At 38.0% G+C, this 24,267-nt stretch overlaps 1 protein-coding gene across 2 annotated transcripts; it reads left to right on the top strand.

The window, feature by feature from the left end:
* The first annotated feature begins 1,313 nt into the window (after positions 1 to 1,313).
* On the top strand, positions 1,314 to 23,521 carry odad1 (outer dynein arm docking complex subunit 1). Of its 2 annotated transcripts, none has more exons than XM_017683634.2 (15): positions 1,314 to 1,424; positions 3,817 to 3,898; positions 5,020 to 5,116; positions 5,952 to 6,141; positions 8,216 to 8,341; positions 9,072 to 9,185; positions 9,275 to 9,342; positions 10,399 to 10,586; positions 11,269 to 11,397; positions 11,533 to 11,615; positions 12,840 to 13,008; positions 14,138 to 14,301; positions 19,079 to 19,182; positions 21,328 to 21,418; positions 22,270 to 23,521. In XM_017683634.2, the coding sequence occupies exons 2-15, from the start codon at positions 3,832 to 3,834 to the stop codon at positions 22,372 to 22,374; spliced, it is 1,695 nt and encodes a 564-aa protein (XP_017539123.2). In that variant the 5' UTR covers positions 1,314 to 1,424; positions 3,817 to 3,831; the 3' UTR covers positions 22,375 to 23,521. The 2 variants fall into 2 exon arrangements, with proteins under 2 accessions (XP_017539123.2, XP_017539122.2); XM_017683633.2 differs by having other exon boundaries at positions 5,017 to 5,116.
* Positions 23,522 to 24,267: the final 746 nt, after the last annotated feature.

Here is a 24,267-nt window from a genome sequence, read left to right as displayed (position 1 = left end):
TCTAAAATGAAATGCTAACGCTTAAAAGTGAGCAGAGGTGGACAAAGTACACAAATCATGTACTTGAGTTAAAGTAGAGACACCCAAGGTTAAATATTACTAGGTAAAATAGTACAAAAGTATTTAGCTTCAAATGTACTTAAGTATAAAGTAAAAGTACTAAAATTCTGGCTCTGATGTCCTGTTATCATTTTTATAACCAGACTGGCTTCATGAACTCATTTCAGGTGAAAGTCCTCCAGCGTCTCTCTTGGTAAACCAGTCTTTTAATAGAACGTCATTAATTAGTGACGCTGACGTCTATTAAAATGATCAGAAGCACAAAACACTGAAGGTAAACAGTTTCCATCAGGGAGAACCGAGTGGCTCTGAAATCACTTTTTACACACAAGCAAAGTTTCAGCTTAAGATTTATTTACAACTTAGTTCCAAGTTTAAGTTGAATAAAAACTGGCTTTAAACTCAGGATCACAGATGAGCTCCTTTACTATGTTGATCTGTAGGCCTCTGTTCATAAACATAAACCAGCCCAAACTAATTTACTATAAAATGAAATGGTGTTTGTAGAAATTCTGAAAAAAGCTGCGTGAGTCTCGACTGCATATGTGGACATATTTCTATATTGAGTTCTATTTACACAAAGTTAGGTTAGTTCATCATTTATGTTGAACAGACTCTCCCAAAGTTTTACGCTGCTGCGCTGACGTTGAACCGCGTGCTGCACTGGCTCGGTATGACCAACAGGTCAAAACCAGCTCTAAACAAAGTGACCGCTGGGCCCTGATTGGTGCTCTGGCTTTGCGCTTCTTTCGTTTTTGACATGTGACATTTTTATACACACAGAAACCAAAAGGAACGACAGATTTTGCAGAATGTAATGGAAAAAGTCAGATATTAGACTCTGAAATGTAGTGGAGTGAAAGTAAAAAGTCACCCAAAATGGAAAAACCTAAGTAAAGTACAGATACACAAAAAAAAAAACTACTTAAGTACAGAAACTAATTACATTTACTTAGTTACTGTCCACCACTTAAAGTGAGAGGTGTGAGTTCAGGTGTCGTCACCAACAGAACAGAAAGAAATAAAGACAAAAATCGAAATTAGGAACTAAATGAATTTAGTCTGAAAGCAGCTGGATAAAAAGTAGATTCTTTCTTCACAGATATAGCCGAGTAAATGTACCAGTGTTACTCACTAAAGATCTGGCCTGAGAGAAATGAAGTCTAAGTTGAGCAGGCTGTTTTCTCTCAGCCCAAAACTCTGAGATTTGGCGCCCCCTGTGGCTGCAGCTGTATATTGGCACCTTAGAGACGGTTGCTAACAACTTTGCCTCCGGAGGCTGAACAGAGACCTTCCCAGAGGAAACAGAGCGAAAGTCACTATTTGCTGTGGTGTCGTGGTTATTTTAGCCCCCCATTTTGAAGGTAAGGTGGGATTTGCACATGTGTACAGCTTCTTTGGCCACTTGTTTCAAAATATTCAGTTAAACTCCGTTAATTGACGTAAAACGTAGCTAATGTAGCTAACGCCAGTTAACCCGTGTTGTTTGGGACACATCATGTCTCAGGAATACAAACTCCTTTAACACTACTGACAAAAAACATCGCTAATTTGCTCCTCTGTGCTTTCGGAGTCAAGTTCTTAAATGGCAGTGTCTCAAAGAATATACTGTAGCATTACTAAAGCTGTAATGGGTTTATTAGACAACAGAGAACTAAATTTGTGTTGTAACGTAAGCTAACCACAGCAAAACGACGCCACCCGCTATTAAATAAAACAGGTTAGCTGCTAGCCAGAACAGCTAACGGACGTTTTCCCGTGAGTTACTTGCTAAAGACCTGAGTTTGTAAACTGAATATCTTGTTCTTAAACTGTACAGAGGTGGACGAAGTACACAAATCATGTACTTGAGTTGAAGTAGAGACACCCAAGGTAAAATATTCCTCCAGTAAAAGTAGAAGTTCCTCCCTTTAGACCTCCACTTGAGTAAAAGTACTAAAGTATTTACCTTCAAATGTACTTAAGTATAAAGTAAAAGTACTAAGAGTAATTCTGGCTCTGATCTGGTCCTGTTATCATTTTTATAACCAGACTGGCTTCATGAACTCATTTCAGGTGAAAGTCCTCCATCGTCTCTCTTGGTAAACCAGTCTTTTAATAGAACGTCATTAATTAGTGACGCTGACGTCTATTAAAATGATCAGAAGCACAAAACACTGAAGGTAAACAGTTTCCATCAGGGAGAACCGAGTGGCTCTGAAATCACCTTTTACACACAAGCAAAGTTTCAGTTTCAGATTTATTTACAACTTAGTTCCAAGTTTAAGTTGAATAAAAACTGGCTTTAAACTCAGGATCACAGATGAGCTCCTTTACTATGTTGATCTGTAGGCGTCTGTTCATAAACATAAACCAGCCCAAACTCATTTACTATAAAATGAAATGTTGTTTGTAGAAATTCAGAAAAAAGCCGCGTCAGTCTCGACTGCATATGTGGACATATTTCTATATTGTGCTCTATTTACACAAAGTTAGGTTAGATCATCATTTAGGTAGATGTATGTGCTCCCAAATGTGCTCCAATATATATAATTGCTTCATTAACAACTACTAGCGCTGCTCTGTAGACGACCCTGCCCGTCTTCAGTGACAGCAGAGGAGGGGATGTTCAGCTCCTCACTGCGGGGCTTTAGTTACATTTAGGGCATCAAACGCCTTCAAAGAGGGGCTATAAGACGGTTCTGTATTATCGCCCACCCCTAATTCTTTGATGACAGAGTGGGATCAGCGGATACTGAGGCACATAGTGCGCAGAGGTCACCAACTTTCTGCAGAGTCAGTCACTACAGACTTCCAAACTTCATGTGGCCTTCAGATCAGCTCAAGAACAGCGTAGAGAGCTTCATGGAATGGGTTTCCATGGCCGAGCAGCTGCATCTAAGCCTTACGTCACCAAGTGCAATGCAAAGCGTGGAGTGCAGTGGTGTAAAGCGCCGCCACTGGACTCTAGAGCAGTGGAGACGTGTTCTCTGGAGTGACCAATCACACTTCTCCATCTGGAAAATCCGATGGACGAGTCTGGGTTTGGCTGTTGCCAGGAGACGGTACTTGTCTGACTGCATTGTGCCGAGTGTAAAGTTTGGTGGAGGGGGGATTATGGTGTGGGGTAGATTTTCAGGAGTTGGGCTCGGCTCCTTAGTTCCAGAGAAAGGAACCCTTAATGCTTCAGCACCAAGACATTTTGGACAATTTCACAATCCCAACTTTGTGGGAACAGTTTGGCGACGGTCCCTTCCTGTTCCAACATGACTGCGCACCAGTGCACAAAGCAGGTCCATAAAGACATGGAGGAGCGAGTTTGGCATTGATGAACTTGACTGGCCTGCACAGAGTCCTGACCTCAACCCGATAGAACACCAAATCAAATCACGTTTATTGTCACATCACATTTACACAGGTGGAAAGTGAGTGAAAATCTTAGCCTTTGGGATAAATTAGAGTGGAGACTGTGAGCCAGGCCTTCTCGTCTACGAACGGTCAAAAATTCCCATAAACACACTCCTAACCCTTGTGGAAAGCCTTCCCAGAAGAGTTGAAGCTGTTATAGCTGCAAAGGGTGGGTCAACATCATTTTAAACCCTATGGATTAAGAATAGGATGTCACTCAAGTACATATGCATGTAACGGCAGACGAGCGAATACTTTTGGCAATATAGTATCTCCCAGCACTACCGCTCCCTTTCCATGTACTGTTCACCTGTGTTGCTGTACTTTCAAAGTCTTTAAATTGTTCGTGTCTTGTCGGTGGTTCTACAGTTGGATCCTGTCAACATGCCTCCTGGAAAATCAGCAACAAGTGTTCACTCTGACTGCAGTGACATAGACATTGATGGAACTGGTAAGTAAGTAAAACGCAACAGTTCAGAAGCACAGAATCACCTTTAAAAGTCTGTAAAGTCAGAACCAGATCAGTATTAGCTAATACAGATATTATTGATATCAGGCAGACGTTTAGATTTCAAACCGAGATTTGATGATGCATTTTTGGGGTGGATGCTATGGCAAAAAATATTATATCACTTGTTGCCAGTTTTCTCAGACGTCCTATGCATTTAGTGTACTCTAAAAGAGAGCAATAAAATGTACATTTTATTAATTTTACTGCATCTGTAATCATATAGGAATAAGTGTCATATTTCTACATAATGCTGATTCTGACGGATGTAGTGCCAATTTCTACATTTTATGAATGTTTATGTATAAATATTGAGAGAGAGGTACATTAAAACCATCAGATATCACCATTACCCAACAATTAGTTTGTCTTTTTCAATAATATAAATGATTTTTTTACATGCTAATTCTTTGCAAGTCTTTGAAATCCTGATACAAAAATGATGGAAAAAGCTGATTAAGATCAACAAAAAAGTTATAATTCACTGCTTTCGGAACAAAACGTTTTTTGAAAATGTAATGTTGAAAATCCCTGTTGCTCTTTTCATCAATTTCATGATGAGTGGACCAAAAGAAAATGGCCCAAAATGACTCAAAAAATTCTGGTTCTGTTAACTAACTTTAAAAATGAAGTAGGGTTTTTCCTTCTCCTGTAGAGTTACCATGTTAATTAATGAAATTAATATCCAGTGCTTCAATAAAAGTGCCGTTCAAATGTCTGCCGAATTATTATTGATAAATAAATGCAGTACATTATTTATTATCTAATAATGTTACTGCCCCTGGAAAACTTCATATATAGAATAAAGCATATTGTGTAATATTCAAATTTACAATGTTTGTTATTATTGTATATAAAATCACAAAAAATACAAATGTGAAAAGTGATTCCAAACTTTTAAACACTACTGTAACTGTGAGATGTTATGAACATCTTATAGCAACTACATAGAGACACAGAACTGGATGCAGTTGGTGTGTGTGTGTGTGTGTGTGTGTGTGTGTGTGTGTGTGTGTGTGTGTGTGTGTGTGTGTGTGTGTGTGTGTGTGTGTGTTTCACAGTAGAGGCTGAAATGAGTAAACTGCAGAGACAGTTCCGCATAATGGAAGGAGATCGGCAGGCGTACAGGCTTCAGTCACAGGAGCTCATCCGCAAACAGCGGTCAGTCACACAGTCAGCCGCTGTGGCTACACAGCATCTCCCTCTATATCACTGATTCTTTAGTAATGGCTATGCATTTTCATATTTTTTCATTAGACCTACAGTCGCATCTTTACCATTAACATGAAGTGAGTTTCCATGACAAATACATCATTATGCAATGACAGAATGCTTTTTGCAGCTGGCTAAAAGTCTTTTTATTTTTTATTTTTTCACCCACTCTGCCTTACAGTGTGTTGTATTTCTGCAGTATTCTAGGGTTAGGGTTAGGGTTAGAGATCTACCCATAGACTTATTTTGATGTTCAGGTTCAGGTCTTGCTGCAGATCCTTTGCTATCATATACAGCTTTTGCTTTGCATATGAGGAAGTCTGTCTTTAAGTTTTCTTAATCTTCCAGATCTTTCCTTGACTTCCACTGTTCCCCAATTCTTAATGACATTTCAGACAATGGATATTAAAAGCTGGATGTGTTTTAAGGTTTATTTAAAAGTAAGATCCTCAAGCAGCTGCGTAGAGGAGCTCTTAGCCATTTAGTGTTGAAGAAGATCGAAGAATCTCAGAATTTTTTGCGCTGTACAGCAGCTGACAGTTCCTCGTGTCATTTTTTTACCTGCCTAACCAGTTAATTAAGGTCTAATGAGTTATTTAAGCTCTTAAAATTTACAACTGTACATGCCAGAATTACTGTTTTTTTTATTTATTTATTTTAGTTCTTTTAAGTTTATCAAATAGAACTTTAAAATAGTGTGCTACGTTTCACATACAGTTGTATATAATACATATGGAACATAACGACAAGATATAAAAATACATATGTGGGTGCTGTTCCACAGCGTGGAGATGGAGAAGCTACAGGAGGAGCAGGAGGAGCTTCAGAGGAGTCTGCGAGTGTCCCAGAGCCAAACGCGTAAACAAAGAGACAACCAGGATGTCCAGCAGCTGCAGACTCTCCTGGCCCAGCGAGACCAGCCGGACGAGCAGCTGGAGAGACAGAGAATTAACCAGACGGAACTGGAGCAAGAGGTGGTTACCTGCCAACACACACACACCCCCACTCATGCAGTCGCTGTCATGCTCATCAGTGTGAGCTATTTACAATTCAAATATGTTCTCATAAGTCTAAGAGGAAACATAAACGCAATCAAAACCTCTAGCAACGAGCCAAAATAGGCCCACGCAAAAACCTTTTGTAGGGCAGTGGCTTGAGGGTAAAAAAAGCACAACTTGATGGTATATTAAACTTAATTTGATAAGAAGTATATTGCAACTTTTCTCTTAAAGAGAGACAATGTTATAGTTATGTTTCAGGAGGGAAGCAAAGTGTGAAGTTTAAGACTTTTTCCCGACAGTGGTGGTGTTAAGTATTGCGTGGAGCTCGGGTGCCAGGGAACATGTGGTTCTTACCGCAATTGCTGTAACAAACAAAGCCTTGGCTGGATTATAATACTGCAGTTGAGGTTTGTTATCTTCATCACTGGTGACCATATTTTATCTGGTAAGTTTGTTTCTATAGAGAAATGTCTCCATAAAGGTGAACACCACCTTGGACATAACTGGAACATTCTACCCACACTAGCAGGTGAAATTGTAAAATGGTTTTCCGATAGTTACTGCAAGCACTATTCCTGGGAGCTGATCCTTGCTGAGAAGTATAGTTAACTAAAACTATAAAGTTTTGTTTTCAGTGATTGAATGAGAGTCATGGCCATTTTTAAGAAAATCTTGAGCCAAGCCAAGCTCAGTTTACTGTTGTGCTCATTATATTCTACCTACTGTCGCACCATAATGCTAAAAACTGAAATTGGAACTACATAAAAACTAATCTTAAACTATGCCTTTTTTTAGAAAATAAAAACAAAACTAAACTAAAACTATTAATGCACCCTTAAGACCAACTGAAAATAAACTCACTGACAGACCAAATGAAACACAAGCCAATCAAGAGAGCGCTTGTACAGTCTGAGGGTTCAAGCCCCCTGTGTCCCACCCCCCCGTGGCTTTTTCTAACACATTCTAAGATTTGATGTCAGACCTGGAAGATATTTAAAAGGGATGATTTGGTAAAAAAAGCCAATTTACACAGTCCCCCCCACCCCAAATGTAATTGATCAGCTACAATAAGCTGTAGAACACAAGATTGAGTGTGTTTTTGCGAAGTAACATCACGGCTGTGATTTGGTTGCAGGCACAAGCTGAAGCCAGAAGTTTCATCTTCAGAGTCTGACCAAATCAGAGTCATAAGACTGCCGCAACATCAAGTTTAGCTCAGGTTTGTCGTTTTTGCCAGAATATTGATGTTGTTTCGTTCCAGCCAGTCTGTAAAGCTTCTTACAGCCTGTTTAATTTGGTGAGTGGTATTGGGTTCATTTCTGGCTGATTCCAGGTAGTTCAGCTGTACTTCTGTCACAGCTGCCGACTGAAAAGCTGCTCCAGTGGTGACAACAGTTTGGGAATTTAGTCGTCTCATCTTCAGAGGCCGACCAAATCGGCTGTCGGTCAAATGTGATCTTAAAAATATCCATTTTCTGTTTATCCAAAGTAAGAAGAAAAAACATTCAAAAGGCTTGAGCGTCTCCTACAGCTGTCAAAGTCATTGCTTAGTAACAGCGTGTCAGCAGAGTGATAGTGTTTGTGAAAAAAAGGTTAGAACACTTCTCAACCAATAAGCTTGCGTGGCCGGAACTAACTGTTGTATAATTGCGTTTCAGTTTTGTTAATGTAGCTAACACATAATAGAAGCTTGTAACCCACCAAGCCTGCTGCAACATGTTTGTCTAAATAATCTCATGCTTCCTTCAAATTGTGCCAAGGCATAAAGTAATCTCAAATAGACCTACATATATGGTTTCTCAGACTGTATGGCGTGCTATCTGTAAATAGACAAAAGTACATTGCATAGCTAAAACATATTAACAGTTATCATGAAGACTGAATATTTCCACGCTTTTCTCCAATTCTCTAGATAACTGTATGGCAATCAGTATGTCAGAAACACAGTGTGAAGGGGTCATTTTTTAACTACTTTTTAAAACTGATGTTCAGTATTCAGTACTGTTTCATTTCTAGACTTTTGCAGGTGTGTGTGTTCTATTACTAGATCTTATGTATTGGGAAGAAACTGGTAGAGATGAAGAAAGGAGAGGTCAGCGCATCTAACAGCCAGAAGTCTATGGCCCGGCAAACCCAGAAGGCCAGTCGCACCCTGGAAAATAAACTAGATCGGGTGAGCAGAAACACTCTTAATTATGCACATGAACAATTCAGAGCAGTTTCCTGTTCAGGTGCTGCAGCAAATGAAATCTTTTCTGTTCAAAACTTAAAGAAATGGTATATCGGGGGAAAAATGTCCACAATATTCCACTTCCAAATGTGGTTCATCAGCCACCAAGTTTGGCTTCTTGCATTTTAGCAATGAGACTAACATTGCTAAGAAACACTAGAGGTCAATAGTCACCCAAATCATTTTTTGTAAATACAAAAAATTACCCCAATTTAAAAAAAGTTGGGACGCTGTATAAAATGTAAATGCAGGTCAATTTATTTACATTTATTTACATTTATTTACCGGCAAAGAAGACCCAGAACTGTTGAGCAGCTAGAATCCTACATCAGAAAAGAATGGGAAAACATTCCTCTCCCAAAACTTCAGCGAATGGTCTCCACACTTCCCAGACGTTTACAGACTGTTGTTAAACCTTTCGACCAAAAGAGTTTTAGTGTGAGCTTTTAACAATAGTTTTTCAAAAAAATCAAGGAAGATGAACATGAAGCAATATATACCCAAAGCCCAAATACCAAATAGCTTCGTATTAACAAAACCTTTGCTGTTATTTTTCTTGCTAGAGAAAAGTGGAATTCAGTGATAATGAAATATGAATGCAGAAGGTGTCCCCAGATCTTTGAAGGATATTGTATGTTTATAGCTGGTCTTCTGTCTGGTACGTCCCCTGCAGGCTCTTGTTTGCTTCAATGAGCAGTTGGCCAAGAACAGCCAGCTAAGAGAGGAGCTAGAGACTCTGCGCATGGAGAGAGTTCACTTCCAGCAGCTGCATCGTAGGCTTGACAAGGTCACTACTACCCGACTGGGGGTTTGCTGATGTACAGTAATAGAAAAGCATGAGTTTAAAGGGTTAACACGGGACCTTTTTTCACTCAGGAGCTTCAAGAAATCCGACAGGACATTGGTGATGTCATCCGCATGTCAACAGCAGCTTATGATGCCAGGTGAAGGAAATTTACTTTGTATTTTTTATAGTTATTTATGTGGTAAATCTTGGATGTCTAGAGTTTCAGTTGACATTATACAATTATTAGAGCTGTCAAACAATTCAAATTATCATCATTATTATTATTATTCTGATTAATTGCATTGCTAAACAGCAGCACTTTTTGTTACAGCTATATGAGTGGGCAAATTAGGTTTCATAAGAATGCATTTGTAACTGTCAGTTTGTTAGTAAAACTTGTGAACATGTGAAAACAACATGTGAATTTACATAAACCTGAACATGAAAATAACATGGTGTCATATTATATATTCCAACAAATTCACTCACACTCTCAGACTGCTTGTGTGTTCCTGCTACAGTGGAGGCTGTAGAAGGGAATCAAAGTGGAGCTTTCCACTTCTCTTTGCTGCTCATTGATTTATAGTTAAGTCTCCCACACGTGCAGACCATCATATTTTGCGTAATGTACTGAAGGTATAGATTTAAAATCCACTTAAAATCTATCAATTTAAAATGACAATTAAATTGCATAGTTATGTTTGATTTATATATTTATTTATTTTAGATTCTCTATGAACAGATTAAGTTGTCACTTCTGATATTTTTCAGTTCAGATAAAATGTTCCTCAAAACAAAACACAATTCAAATCATAATAAAGTGTCTCCATTTTTATATACAAACAGAAATGTGGCATGGACTGAAAGTTTAGAATCCTCACTTCCAACAGAGATTATCTTCTTTCTTTGGGAACAAATTTGCCAAATATGGAATTTTCTGCAATTTTTGCGTACACAGCTTCTGTTTATTTCTTGAATTAAACATTTTGTAAATATAACATGTGACATATGTACAAGCCAAATGTATGCCTTGTCAAATTAAGCAAATAAACAGTAATTATGCATTAAAATGCGCAGAAGTGTATTCTCTGTGGAGAACGTTTTAACTTTAGAATGAACTTTTCAATTAGAAAATCATCAAAACATGTAATTTGACTAGGGGTGGCCAAACATTTGCGTACAACTGTATATGTGTAATATGTGTGTTCTTCAGAGTGGAAGCCCAGACAAAGATGACTATGATGAAGGAGAAGGCGGTGAAAGACCTGGCGCTGTATAATGTTGAGGTGAAGGAGCTGGAGAGGATTATTGCCCACGAGCACCGCCTCAAAGAGTTCATGGCCACTAAATGCAACGAAAGGAGTGGCCAGGAGGACATGCAGGACCTCACCCGCAGACAAGGTGAGAGTATTTGTGCCTTGTGCATGTAGAACTGGAGCTTCTGTGGGCTGGAGTTCTTATATATACCACTGTATAAAAGCAGCTTCACGCTATTGTTAGATGCTCTGTGATAGTTTCTGAGCAGGTGCACACAGATGTAAGGAGATTCATGGTCAAATCATTTTTTTGCTACAGATATATTGCTATTATATTGTATTGTCAGCTGTTTTGCTCGTATGGTCACAAATTGATTTCACCAAATTTCCAATCTAAAGTGATTTTTAAGCCATTATCAAAAATTTCCCTTTGGTGAAATGAATGGGGATGTAGTACATTTTGATGCATGTAGCAGATGGCATAGGTCTGCACCTTTCCACCCCATCCAGACCACAATTCACTGTGTATAGAAAATGCATCTGAAGTGTGAGGTTTCTGTGAATATTCTTGGTCACAAGTTTGCTGTTCAACACAGTACTTTGTGACTCAAACAAAGTGAAAGTATTTGAAATTTCAGGTAAGTTATTATTGGAGAAGAGCAGATTAAAAGATGCAAATAATTTTGTGTCATCACTACTTTAACATGGCATATCTCAGATATAGATTGTGTAATTAGAACACCTAATTGTGCTAAAAGTCTAAACCCCGTACACATTTGTTTTAAAATGTTATTAAATAATTGACACTGTGTTGGTTATCGTGGCAGAAATGAAGGAGCAGCGGAGGACAGACACTGGGGAGGAAACATTGGAGACTCTTGAGGAAGTGTTCCAGAAGATTCAGAAGGTGACAGGCGAGGTTGACTTGGAAATGCTGGTCAGCAAATTTATCCAGGGTGAGCTCTCTAAAACCTTCCATGTAAACATTTAGCCCTCCTTCAAAAACGGACTTGGCTAAACAGTGTGTGGCCGGGCTTGTATATTTGTATATTTAAACTGGTTGCAATATAGTATTGTTTTCTATGTTGCAGTTGAGGACAAAAACTTTGCTCTCTTTAACTACGTGAATGAGCAGAACACGCAGGCTGAGGCTTTGAGAGATCAAATTAGTCAGGTCAGTCCTTCACTCTGCATACACGTATCACTGCATTGCTTTCCAGTGCTGTTCACCATCACTTTCACACAAGGACTGTGAAAGGCATCAGTGCCCCACCCCCAGGCTCCTAAGGGGCACATCTAATAAAATCTCCTAAATAACTCAGTAAGGGTAATTGTTTAGCTGTCAGGCACAACGGGTCCGTTTGTACCAGTTTGTCACAGTTGCCTTTTTGATTTGCTTTGATTTGAAGAAATCGATTAACCTTTTCCAGCACTTGATTAATTTATTTCATAGCATTCACTCTATGAAGCTTACACTGCTGCTAAGATATAACGGTAGTTTGGCTCCGCTTGCAGGGTCTAAATTAATTACTTTTAAGGAACACCAGAATTACACCAGTCATTTACAAAGAAGCCCGTTGTCAACTGATGCAAAAAAGAGTCATTCAGAATGGTTTAATGTAAAATCTGCTTTTCTATAGAAGCTTAGAGTCAGAAATGTTTATAGTGTTGGTGAGAGGAACCAGACATGTAAAGCGTTTAATGCTTATAAAAGCCACCTCATGCCTATTGCCTAATATGATTACAAATACACTGCGTGACTTATTACATTATACAGTCTTTAGGGAAAACATTGACGCTCAAATACAAATTCAGTGAAATGTCAATGTTAAGCTGTTAAACCTGTGGAGTACATCTTGAGTGTTGTACGGCAAAATAGTCCCAAAAGAAAATGTATTTTTTACAATAGGTAGAATAATAATTTCATACTTAGAATACATACATAGACTATACAATACTGAGCAAAAGCCTTAGACAGCTAAACCCACTATTCAAAACAAATTATCTGGGCAATGTGTTTGTTTTTGCTTGTAAAAACACCATGTAACATTAGAATAAATGCAAATTCTCCTTGATGCTTATAGCCATCACAAGACAGCTGATTTAATTAGCCAAAGCAGGTATTGGTTGATGGATACAGTTACAGAGCTGCCAAAAGGAGAGGTTTGGAAAGGGTTAAATTACACTTTAACATACATACAATCAGCACTATTGTATTTTTATTCTATTTATTTATTCTACTTTTAGTAATTTCTACGTAAAATGCTTACTGCCTTGTTAAACAGCCCCCTACCATTCCACCTCCCCTTGTCTGTACATAACATCACTTCCACAGTTGTCATACACTAAGCCCAAAGGGTCACAGACTCACTGACTGATAGTTCTTCATTGTTTTCAGACAGAAGAGGAGATGGAGAGTTTTCATGTGAAGGGCCTGCAGCAGGAGCAGGAGCACCAGGCAGCCCTTAGAGAGGTGAAGGAGCAGCAGACAAACACTGAGTCTGAGGCCCTGGAGTCTGAGGAAAAGGCCAACGCCATCAGCAAGATCCTGGACCAGATAAAGACAGGTGATGTGAAATATATTAAAAAAAAAGATCTGTGGACACATTGAACCTGAATTAAAGGTAGAAATATGGAATTTCGCCCCCAACTAACAGCCTCTGCTCTTCTGGGAAGGCTTTACTCTAGATGTTGGGACATTATTTGAGTATTTGATTGTATTCAGCCATAAGCGCATTAGTGAGGTCAGGTACTGATGTTGGACAAATAGTTCTGGATCACAATGCCACTCCTACTCATCCCAGAGGTATTGGGTGTTGCTACTTCACCCCAGAGAATGCACTCATAGCCCTCTATACCCCTTTATACTCTTCTAACTGATGCTTGGCATTTCACCTGGTGACCTTAGGCTCATGTACAGCTGCTGACATGGCAGTTCTTTCCTATACAAGCTGTTGAACACATATGTGAGCAATAGGTGCACCTTTAAGTATATGAATTCACTAATAAGAGGTGGTGTCTAGATACTTTTGGACATGCAGTGTTCATGCATGTGGTGAACTGGCTAGAAATCATAGCATGGTCACAATCACTCTAGAAAATATCAAAGTCAAGTCTCACATTAACTTTCAAATTCAGATATCTAAGGGAATACTGATGCTGATGGTGAACAGTTAGCATGATTTCCAGGCTTTGAAAAGCATTATTGTTATTATCATTTTTGGTTAATTTCTTCTTTTTTTAAAGGAATGATACGGTAGCATTTCAGAAAGAACCTTCGTCTATTGAAACTGGATGATAATAGTGTAATACTGTAATATTGTACAATATCTTACAGTATACACTACTGTTTAAAAGATTGCAATCGCTGTTTGGAATGAATGTTTTCAGTTAAATTAGCCTAACTGTGTAGCAAAAACATGTATAAAATCATTTTAATATGTTCGCCTTGTGCAACAACACAGGTTTTAAATAATTAATAAGAAACTATGAAGCTATAAAATGAAATTAAGACATTTTAAGACGTATACAGATCCAGAATGCCTCTGTTTTGCTTGCAGAAAAACTGATATTCTTGAAATTAATATGTAATATTTCAATTAAAAACCATTAGTGTACAGTTTTTTTAAATGATGGCATGTGATTCTTTTTTTTTTTTTTAATAGTAGAGTATGTGGTGTCTGTTTTGTTTTGCAGGAATTAACAGTGTGTTTAATAAGATTGACTGCGACCGTGCGGTGGTGGAGGATTTGCTGGGCTCTTCCTCCGGGATCAGAGACAACAACATTATGACCTACCTCAGCCAGGTGGAGCAGAGGACCAATGAGCTGCTCACTGTACAGGCCTTTATCAACTCCAAGGTACCACAGCTACGGATTGAGACACACATATTCAACACAGATCTTCTTTGGCACTTATGTCTACATAGGCTAGTTCCTTATAGCACATTTCAGTAAGATTAAGATTAAGAGCACATCTCATATCCGAATGAATATGTTTGTAAGCACCAGAAATTAACTCCAACCCTAAGTACAGTATACACCAGAGAGCAATTACCTACACAGTGTACATCACTATGGGTGTTAATTTAACTCTGGGGATTTTGCTATTTAAGGTGTTTTGACTTACAAATACCAAAAACATATAACAAACTATATTATATTATTATATCGTTACCTGTACATATCTGCACATATTTAATCAATATTTTCATTATATGCCGTTACCTGTACATATCTGCACATATCTAGTCAGTATTGTCATTATACGCCCTTACCTGTACATATCTGCACATATCTAGTGAGTATTGTGATTATACGCCGTTACCTGTACATATCTGCACATATTTAGTCAGTATTGTGATTATACGTCGTTACCTGTACATATCTGCACATATCTAGTCAGTATTGTCATTATACGCCGTTACCTGTACATATCTGCACATATCTAGTCAGTATTGTCATTATACGCCGTTACCTGTACATATCTGCACATATCTAGTCAGTATTGTGATTATACGCCGTTACCTGTACATATCTGCACATATTTAGTCAGTATTGTGATTATACGCCGTTACCTGTACCTATCTGCACATATCTAGTCAGTATTGTGATTATACGCCGTTACCTGTACATATCTGCACATATTTAGTCAGTATTGTGATTATACGCCGTTACCTGTACATATCTGCACATATCTAGTCAGTATTGTCATTATACGCCGTTACCTGTACATATCTGCACATATTTAGTCAGTATTGTCATTATACGCCGTTACCTGTACATATCTGCACATATTTAGTCAGTATGGTCATTATACGCCGTTACCTGTACATATCTGCACATATCTAGTCAGTATTGTCATTATACGCCGTTACCTGTACATATCTGCACATATCTAGTCAGTATTGTCATTATACGCCGTTACCTGTACATATCTGCACATATCTAGTCAGTATTGTCATTATACGCCGTTACCTGTACATATCTGCACATATTTAGTCAGTATTGTGATTATACGCCGTTACCTGTACATATCTGCACATATTTAGTCAGTATTGTGATTATACGCCGTTACCTGTACATATCTGCACATATCTAGTCAGTATGGTCATTATACGCCGTTACCTGTACATATCTGCACATATCTAGTCAGTATGGTCATTATACGCCGTTACCTGTACATATCTGCACATATCTAGTGAGTATTGTCATTATACGCCGTTACCTGTACATATCTGCACATATTTAGTCAGTATTGTGATTATACGGCGTTACCTGTACATATCTGCACATATCTAGTCAGTATTGTCATTATACGCCGTTACCTGTACATATCTGCACATATTTAGTCAGTATTGTGATTATACGCCGTTACCTGTACATATCTGCACATATCTAGTCAGTATTGTGATTATACGCCGTTACCTGTACATATCTGCACATATCTAGTGAGTATTGTCATTATACGCCGTTACCTGTACATATCTGCACATATTTAGTCAGTATTGTGATTATACGCCGTTACCTGTACATATCTGCACATATCTAGTCAGTATTGTCATTATACGCCGTTACCTGTACATATCTGCACATATTTAGTCAGTATTGTGATTATACGGCGTTACCTGTACATATCTGCACATATTTAGTCAGTATTGTCATTATACGCCGTTACCTGTACATATCTGCACATATTTAGTCAGTATGGTCATTATACGCCGTTACCTGTACATATCTGCACATATCTAGTCAGTATTGTCATTATACGCCGTTACCTGTACATATCTGCACATATCTAGTCAGTATTGTCATTATACGCCGTTACCTGTACATATCTGCACATATCTAGTCAGTATTGTCATTATACGCCGTTACCTGTACATATCTGCACATATCTAGTCAGTATTGTCATTATACGCCGTTACCTGTACATATCTGCACATATCTAGTCAGTATTGTGATTATACACCGTTACCTGTACATATCTGCACATATTTAGTCAGTATTGTCATTATACGCCGTTACCTGTACATATCTGCACATATTTAGTCAGTATTGTCATTATACGCCGTTACCTGTACATATCTGCACATATCTAGTCAGTATTGTGATTATACACCGTTACCTGTACATATCTGCACATATTTAGTCAGTATTGTCATTATACGCCGTTACCTGTACATATCTGCACATATCTAGTGAGTATTGTCATTATACGCCGTTACCTGTACATATCTGCACATATTTAGTCAGTATTGTCATTATACGCCGTTACCTGTACATATCTGCACATATCTAGTCAGTATTGTGATTATACGCCGTTACCTGTACATATCTGCACATATCTAGTCAGTATTGTGATTATACACCGTTACCTGTACATATCTGCACATATTTAGTCAGTATTGTCATTATACGCCGTTACCTGTACATATCTGCACATATCTAGTCAGTATTGTGATTATACGCCGTTACCTGTACATATCTGCACACATTTAGTCAGTATTGTCATTATACGCCGTTACCTGTACATATCTGCACATATCTAGTCAGTATTGTCATTATACGCCGTTACCTGTACATATCTGCACATATCTAGTCAGTATGGTCATTATACGCCGTTACCTGTACATATCTGCACATATTTAGTCAGTATTGTGATTATACGCCGTTACCTGTACATATCTGCACATATCTAGTCATTATTGTCATTATACGCCGTTGCCTGTACATATCTGCACATATCTAGTCAGTATTGTCATTATACGCCGTTACCTGTACATATCTGCACATATCTAGTCAGTATTGTCATTATACGCCGTTACCTGTACATATCTGCACATATCTAGTCAGTATTGTCATTATACGCCGTTACCTGTACATATCTGCACATATCTAGTGAGTATTGTGATTATACGCCGTTGCCTGTACATATCTGCACATATCTAGTCAGTATTGTGATTATACGCCGTTGCCTGTACATATCTGCACATATCTAGTCAGTATTGTCATTATACGCCGTTACCTGTACATATCTGCACATATCTAGTCAGTATTGTGATTATACGCCGTTGCCTGTACATATCTGCACATATCTAGTGAGTATTGTGATTATACGCCGTTACCTGTACATATCTGCACATATCTAGTCAGTATTGTCATTATACGCCGTTACCTGTACATATCTGCACATATCTAGTCATTATTGTGATTATACGCCGTTACCTGTACATATCTGCACATATCTAGTCAGTATTGTCATTATACGCCGTTACCTGTACATATCTGCACATATCTAGTCAGTATTGTCATTATACGCCGTTACCTGTACATATCTGCACATATCTAGTCAGTATTGTCATTATACGCCGTTACCTGTACATATCTGCACATATTTATATGCCGTTACCTGTACATATCTGCACATATGTAGTCAGTATTGTCATTATACCCTGGTACCTGTACATATCTGCACATATCTTGTGAGTATTGTCATTATACGCCGTTACCTGTACATATCTGCACATATTTAGTCAGTATGGTCATTATTCGCCATTACCTGTACCTATCTGCACATATCTAGTTAGTATTGTTATTATATGCCGTTACCTGTACATATCTGCACATATTTATATGCCGTTACCTGTACATATCTGCACATATTTAGTCAGTATTGTCATTATACCCTGTTACCTGTACATATCTGCACATATCTAGTGAGTATTGTCATTATACCCTGTTACCTGTACATATCTGCACATATTTAGTCAGTATGGTCATTATACGCCATTACCTGTACCTATCTGCACATATCTAGTCAGTATTGTCATTATACGCCGTTACCTGTACATATCTGCACATATCTAGTCAGTATTGTCATTATACGCCGTTACCTGTACATATCTGCACATATTTAGTCAGTATTGTGATTATACGCCGTTACCTGTACATATCTGCACATATCTAGTCAGTATTGTAGTTATATGCCATTACCAGTGCCTCCTGGTACAGTCATCATTGAACTGCCTCTTTCCTCTCAGGTTATAGATTTTATAGCAGATTGCTGTATTTTTCTATTTGTATATATGCCTGTATATATATTTATTCTTAATGTTATATTGTTTACACCCTTACTACTGTTACTGTCCTGTGTTGTGTGACTGCTACTGGCTGTTAAATTTCCTCCGGGATTTATAATGTATCTATTTATCCATCTATTTATCTATCTATCTAAAAAAGGTTCTTTGGAGTGATGCCACAGAAGAAATGATTTGATTTCCAAAAAACCTTACAGTGCATAGTTGTTTAAAAATAATTTATGTGCCAGTGTAAAGAAGTTAAGTACCCTCCACATAATGCAAGGTTCTATTTAGGAACCTTAATTTTTAGGAGTGTAGATGTTTTCATTTTTATGCCAAAACAGTTTTTTGATCACTGTATATCATAAAAGTAATGTCACGGATTTAAGGTGAATTTATTGTTTTGTCTGTTGTATGCTCTTGGGAATATAGGCCCTTACTGGTCCAGCTTCAATGATCCACCTGAACAGTAGACATAAAAAACACATTTTAAAACCATAAGTTTGTATATATTTCAGACAGATTAAACTGATTCATCTAAATCTGTCTTTTAACAGGACCTGGATAAGGATTATGACCCAAAGTTAATGGCTCAGTTCCTGCTTGGACAGAGTCCAGCACTACAGAAACAAGCTGCTGGTGTCCAGCCTCCTTTTACAGGGTAAGTAGGTCAAGGTCTGGGTGATGATATGGGCTCTGACACATTAAGCCGATGTTAAAGAACTACTACTAACCTAATGATGATTAAATTCCGTCAGCTCACTGTCAGCTCACGCCTTGAGAAGTTGTACTTGAACACTTCATAAAGAGCCGACCAAGCACTATATTGTAGACATTTTTTCTCTAAACCCTCTACTGCACGCATTATTATAGCAATCAAAAGAAATTCAGTTGTCCTGATTATTCAATTCAAAAACATTTTTGAAATGGTAGTGTGTGCAGGGGTCCTTTTGGTGTATGTTGCCTTGAGGCAACACTGTGACAATGGGAAGAAATTATATAGATCTGTGTTCCCTGAAATGGTGAGACCTGGCTTGTGACTGGCTAAATCCATTCCACTGTCGCACAATGCTGCTTCTAGGCAACAAACATATTTCTGCAAATTCTCATAACAAAAAAATTTTATTGGATGTTAAAAAGAAAATTTAAAAGTGTCCACAAGGAGATAGTATGACCACCACACTGTTCCTGTTATTGTTAACCCTGTCGTTGTCGTTAAATATGTAGAATGTTATTGTAAAGTAAGGAAAATGGGTTTGTTGCCCTGAGGCAACATTGTGTAATAGAGGGTTAAGTTAAGATCTGACAAGTCAAAATAAGATTTTTTCCCAAATTCATACTACAGAAGCAAATCTTATCTTAATTTAGGAATCTTATCTTATAGAATCTTTCATTACGAACTCTTAACCACAAGTGGTGCAACTGTCTAAGCTGGCCATCTGTGGTCCTGAGTCCAAGAGAGCACAACTTGCCTTGCATAAACTGCGGTGTCTGTTAACTCAACCGCCCATATGCACATAGCTAAAGGACAAATACTTAATCAAAATAATCAAGTTAGTTATCCAGACAGCCGGCTATCGTTACTGATATAAAAAGGTTAAACAAAACTAAAGCCTAAACTTCTAAGAATAAAACTGTGGAACAGCGATGCTCCGATAAACAGCACAAAGATCTGTCACAGTATTTTTAAAGTTTACATTTCTCCAAACACTTTAGCCAACCACACTATTCTTCCTAAAACAGTTCAATTCTGTCTCCTCTTAATAAGAGGGGTCGGTGGAGATTGTGTATGCAGTTTCTTGGGTTTTTAAAGCAATGTATGCCAAAGCATCATTTTTAGATAAATGTAACGACATTATGCCAGTTACAGTGAACTGTACTGCCTGTCACTGCATAAAACAATAGAAACAGATGGTTAAAACAGAACTTAAGACACATCTTATTTTTATCTGGAGTTAATGATGAGATTATGAAGTTAAGAACTGTTTTTCTGTAATAGCTTCTGTCCTAAATTCAGTCATAACTTAAGTTGTCATGGACTACAATTATTAGTCCAGTATTTAATCAGTAATTGGAATGAATAATTTATTATTCAGATTATGAATCGCTCCATGACAAAATAACTTATGTGGCCATCAGTTTTTAAATTTTGTTTTAGCAGTTGTTTTATGCATTTGTTAATTAACAATAAAGATGAATACCTTATTCAAAGTCACTGTTTTAATGAACTTTCCTGCTATTACAAAACATAAATAAAACCTAAGAATATTTTTCCTGTTAAAATTTAAAACTAAAAAGATGTGCAAAGTGGCAGCTATAAAATATAACAAAATTAAATCAGTTTTCCTTTCATCAAGTAAATAAAAAGTCTGCTCTGTGCATTCTGCTGTCTGTCTACACTCTGTTGCAACTAATTTCTACAGTCACAGGTCTCTTTTGAAAGTGAGCATCTCTCTGAGCTACTGTGAGAGGCTTGATCTCTTCTGAGAGCAGATATTAATGATTCCAGAAGTAGAAAACCTTGTTTTAGGAGTTTAGCCTGAAATGCTCCCACACTTTTGAAGATTTTGTTCTTTAGGCTGCACTTCTGTTAACTCTCCAGTGAGCAGTAATGTCAAAACTTTCACACTGAGCACGAGAAACGTGTATGATAATCGCCAAATAATTTGGTCATCGATTTTAGTCAACTAGGTTAATCGTTGCACCCCTAGTTGCACCCCTATTTATTTATTTAATTATGAATTTATTTATTTAGCTAATTCTGAAAATGAAAGAAGCAAAACTGTGTTTGCATGCACTGTTCCAGGGAGGACTATGACACTGAAGGGTCACTTATCACAGATGAGGATGACCACCCTTTGACCCTTGAAGAACTCCGCCAGCGCATCACAAACGGGGTAAGAAGAAGCAGACACTGGCATTGTTCTCCCGTTTAAACCAAGGCTTGACACTATCAGCCAATAAAGGTTGTTGAAATCAGCCAATACTGAGGTCCTGCAGATTTTTCTGCAAAAGTTCACCTCAAAATGCTCTAATATTCTGTGTTTTTATTTCATATTATAATGAACAGATTGCATTAACCAGCAAACTTCTGGTCACAGGGCCAGTTCCCTAACCTCCAGCCCCTGACTGCACTATGCAAAGCTGTACTATGTAAGATTTTATTGTAAAAATTGTTGTAGCTTTACTGAGTTATGAAGAAAACACTAAAATATGATGTGCATGCGCTGCCCCGAGTCACCTCGTAAAGTCAGAGGTGTCAGGTTGGAGTTTTTGGGGGGTTTTGCAGTTACAGCTTTTCTTTGCATGTACTTACACATTACCACCAGAGAAGTCTCCAAATCCTCAAAACATACATAGTGTAGCTTTAACTAACAGCAGTACCAGCTGAGCCGGTCAGTTCAAACACAAAACACCATCATTGTCAAATTCACAGAAACACTGTATGCATCAAAGTCAAGACATAATGTAAACTTTCTATAAATAAAACTGATGAAAAATAAGTTTAAAGCAGTTGACAACAACAACAGACAGTCATATTAGTCAGTCAAGCATTGTTTGGCTAAAACTACTGGGGTCTGTTTGTTTACCATGTTAAACTACATTGGCTGATTTTATCCAATTTCAGAATGTTTAGCTTCCTAAAAGACGTAATGTATTTGTCACAAAATATTCATACCAGTTGGATCCTACTTTTAACTGGTTTCATTGTACTGCAGTTTCATTTTTCATTTGCATTTCTCTGCAGGTTCTTCATAAAGAAGCAGGACTTCATGCTGGCAAGGGCAGAGAGGCCAAGTTTTCTAAGCTCAGCACACTGCCTAACCCCAGACAGCGCTCTTCAGAGCTCTGAGAGTCCAGGCTTTGGGAAAGAAGTTTGTCTTGTGCATGAATAATGCAGAAAAATACAGAAATATGCATCTACATAAACTATATGCAAATATTCCCACCATATTCAATCATAAACCCCTTGGCCTATGCTTCCTTATCAGAGTGACACTGCAGTGTAGCAGCAGAACTGAAGGGGGCAGCATATACCTTAGTTGTGATTTGTAATGTTTAGGCGCAGATCTCCCACTGCAGCTTACCAGACTATGGTCATCACTCAATTTAACATCTATATAATAAATGGCAAAGCATCTGACACGGTTATAAAACCAGTTAACTAAATCATCTTTTTGGTGTTTTTAAAATATATAAATAGACACAATTGAAATAGTTCACATCACAATTTCCTGGTATTGTTCTCTTAAATACGCTCAGGCTGCTATTGCCAAACAATGAGTTATTTCTGAAGGTGTATTTCTGTATGACTTACAGCATAATTACTTATTTTAAACACTTATGTACCCTTGACTATTTTAAGCTTTCTATTCAAAGAACACTGGCAGGCAGGAAAACAGGGGTGAGAGTGGACTTAAGGGGAATAACTCTGCTTTGTAAAGATTTCTCTATAATGCAGTTGTTAAGATGTAAAGAAAATCATTCAGAGTGGTTTGGTGTGAAATGGCTGATTGTAGAGAAACTTACCTACTTAAATTTCTTAACAGCGCACATAGAAACCGTGAGTCGCAATGCCTATAACACAAATAAAGCCATTTTATTTATCTAAAACGGCCAGTGGACCTACGTGTCTTGCGGTATAAATGAGTAGTTATGTAATGTTGAGATTGGCACAACAAGTCTGTAAAACAATAGGTTTCCTTTAAGGACTAGTTTACGTTACAACACTCTTACCTCTCCACTGTGAAAGAATTTTAATAACACGGTTTAGGGCAAAAGCTTGTCTCAAAACTATAAAAACACTAAAATTGCCTGTTTCAGGCATCAGGCCAGCGTATCTGTAACTATCTTGTGTAATAACTTTCTGTGAGGCATCTTTTAGAGGCATTAAATGCTTTGGACGTCTATGAAAACCGTCTGCGAACAATTCTTCATCTGTATTACTAAAATGGATGGATGGATGGATTAAAGTACAAGAGAAATGAAATAAAAGTATATCTGTGCATATTTATGTGGCATATGAGACAAATTTGTTGTATTTATATGACAGCAGGCACGGAGTGGTATGAGGTAAACTAAAAGCACGTATTATGGACATAACTAACTCTGAGTTGCATCAATATTACAGTGTAAAATGCATCACAGTAGTAGCCTGGTTATGATATACTGCAGTGTGTATTAATCGGAGAGAATATGCAGTGGTGAGGTTCAGCACAGTTCAGACAGCAGGAGATTAGTACCATCTCTGCAGCAAGGAGACTCGCTGTAGAGCCCTAATCTCAATGACTATCCTTGTATTTCCATGACACAAATACGAAGAAATGTTGAAAATTCGGTGGGGTTGCCCTTTAAATGCTAAACTAGTGGTGTTTATATGAGGTTCACTGTACTTTCCCGAAGGTTCTAGGCTTTAGCTTAGCGAAGCTAACGAAACGTGCCAGAATGATCGCCTCAACTAAACATCAGTGTATGTCTGCCACCTTATCTCACCGAGGCGCGGGCGTGTAAGCGTGTGAGGGGGAGTTTAAAGAGAGAAGTGTCTTGACTTTGAACAGCTCCATGTATAGTAATGATCTGAGCGCCGTGAAACGAGGAAGCTTTATGAGCTCGTGTTGTTTGCAGTCCATCCTGCGGGAAAGGCTGGGTTCGTTTAATATACTCTCCCTTTCCTCGCGCTGTGATTATGAAAACAGATTGGCGGAGATAATAAGACAGAATGGATGTTTGCTTGCTGTGAAATTTG

The sequence above is a fragment of the Pygocentrus nattereri genome, chromosome 21 (assembly GCF_015220715.1).
Source record: "Pygocentrus nattereri isolate fPygNat1 chromosome 21, fPygNat1.pri, whole genome shotgun sequence".
Taxonomy (NCBI): Eukaryota; Metazoa; Chordata; class Actinopteri; order Characiformes; family Serrasalmidae; genus Pygocentrus; species Pygocentrus nattereri.
This window is presented reverse-complemented; position numbering and strand designations above follow the sequence as displayed.

Bases quoted from the DNA above. Each gene is read 5' to 3' on its own strand.
- odad1 (XM_017683633.2), top strand. From the start codon at position 3,832: ATGCCTCCTGGAAAATCAGCAACAAGTGTTCACTCTGACTGCAGTGAC. The intron at 10,587-11,268 runs GTGAGAGTATTT...TTATCGTGGCAG, and splicing joins GGACCTCACCCGCAGACAAG to AAATGAAGGAGCAGCGGAGG. The intron at 14,302-19,078 runs GTACCACAGCTA...GTCTTTTAACAG, and splicing joins AGGCCTTTATCAACTCCAAG to GACCTGGATAAGGATTATGA.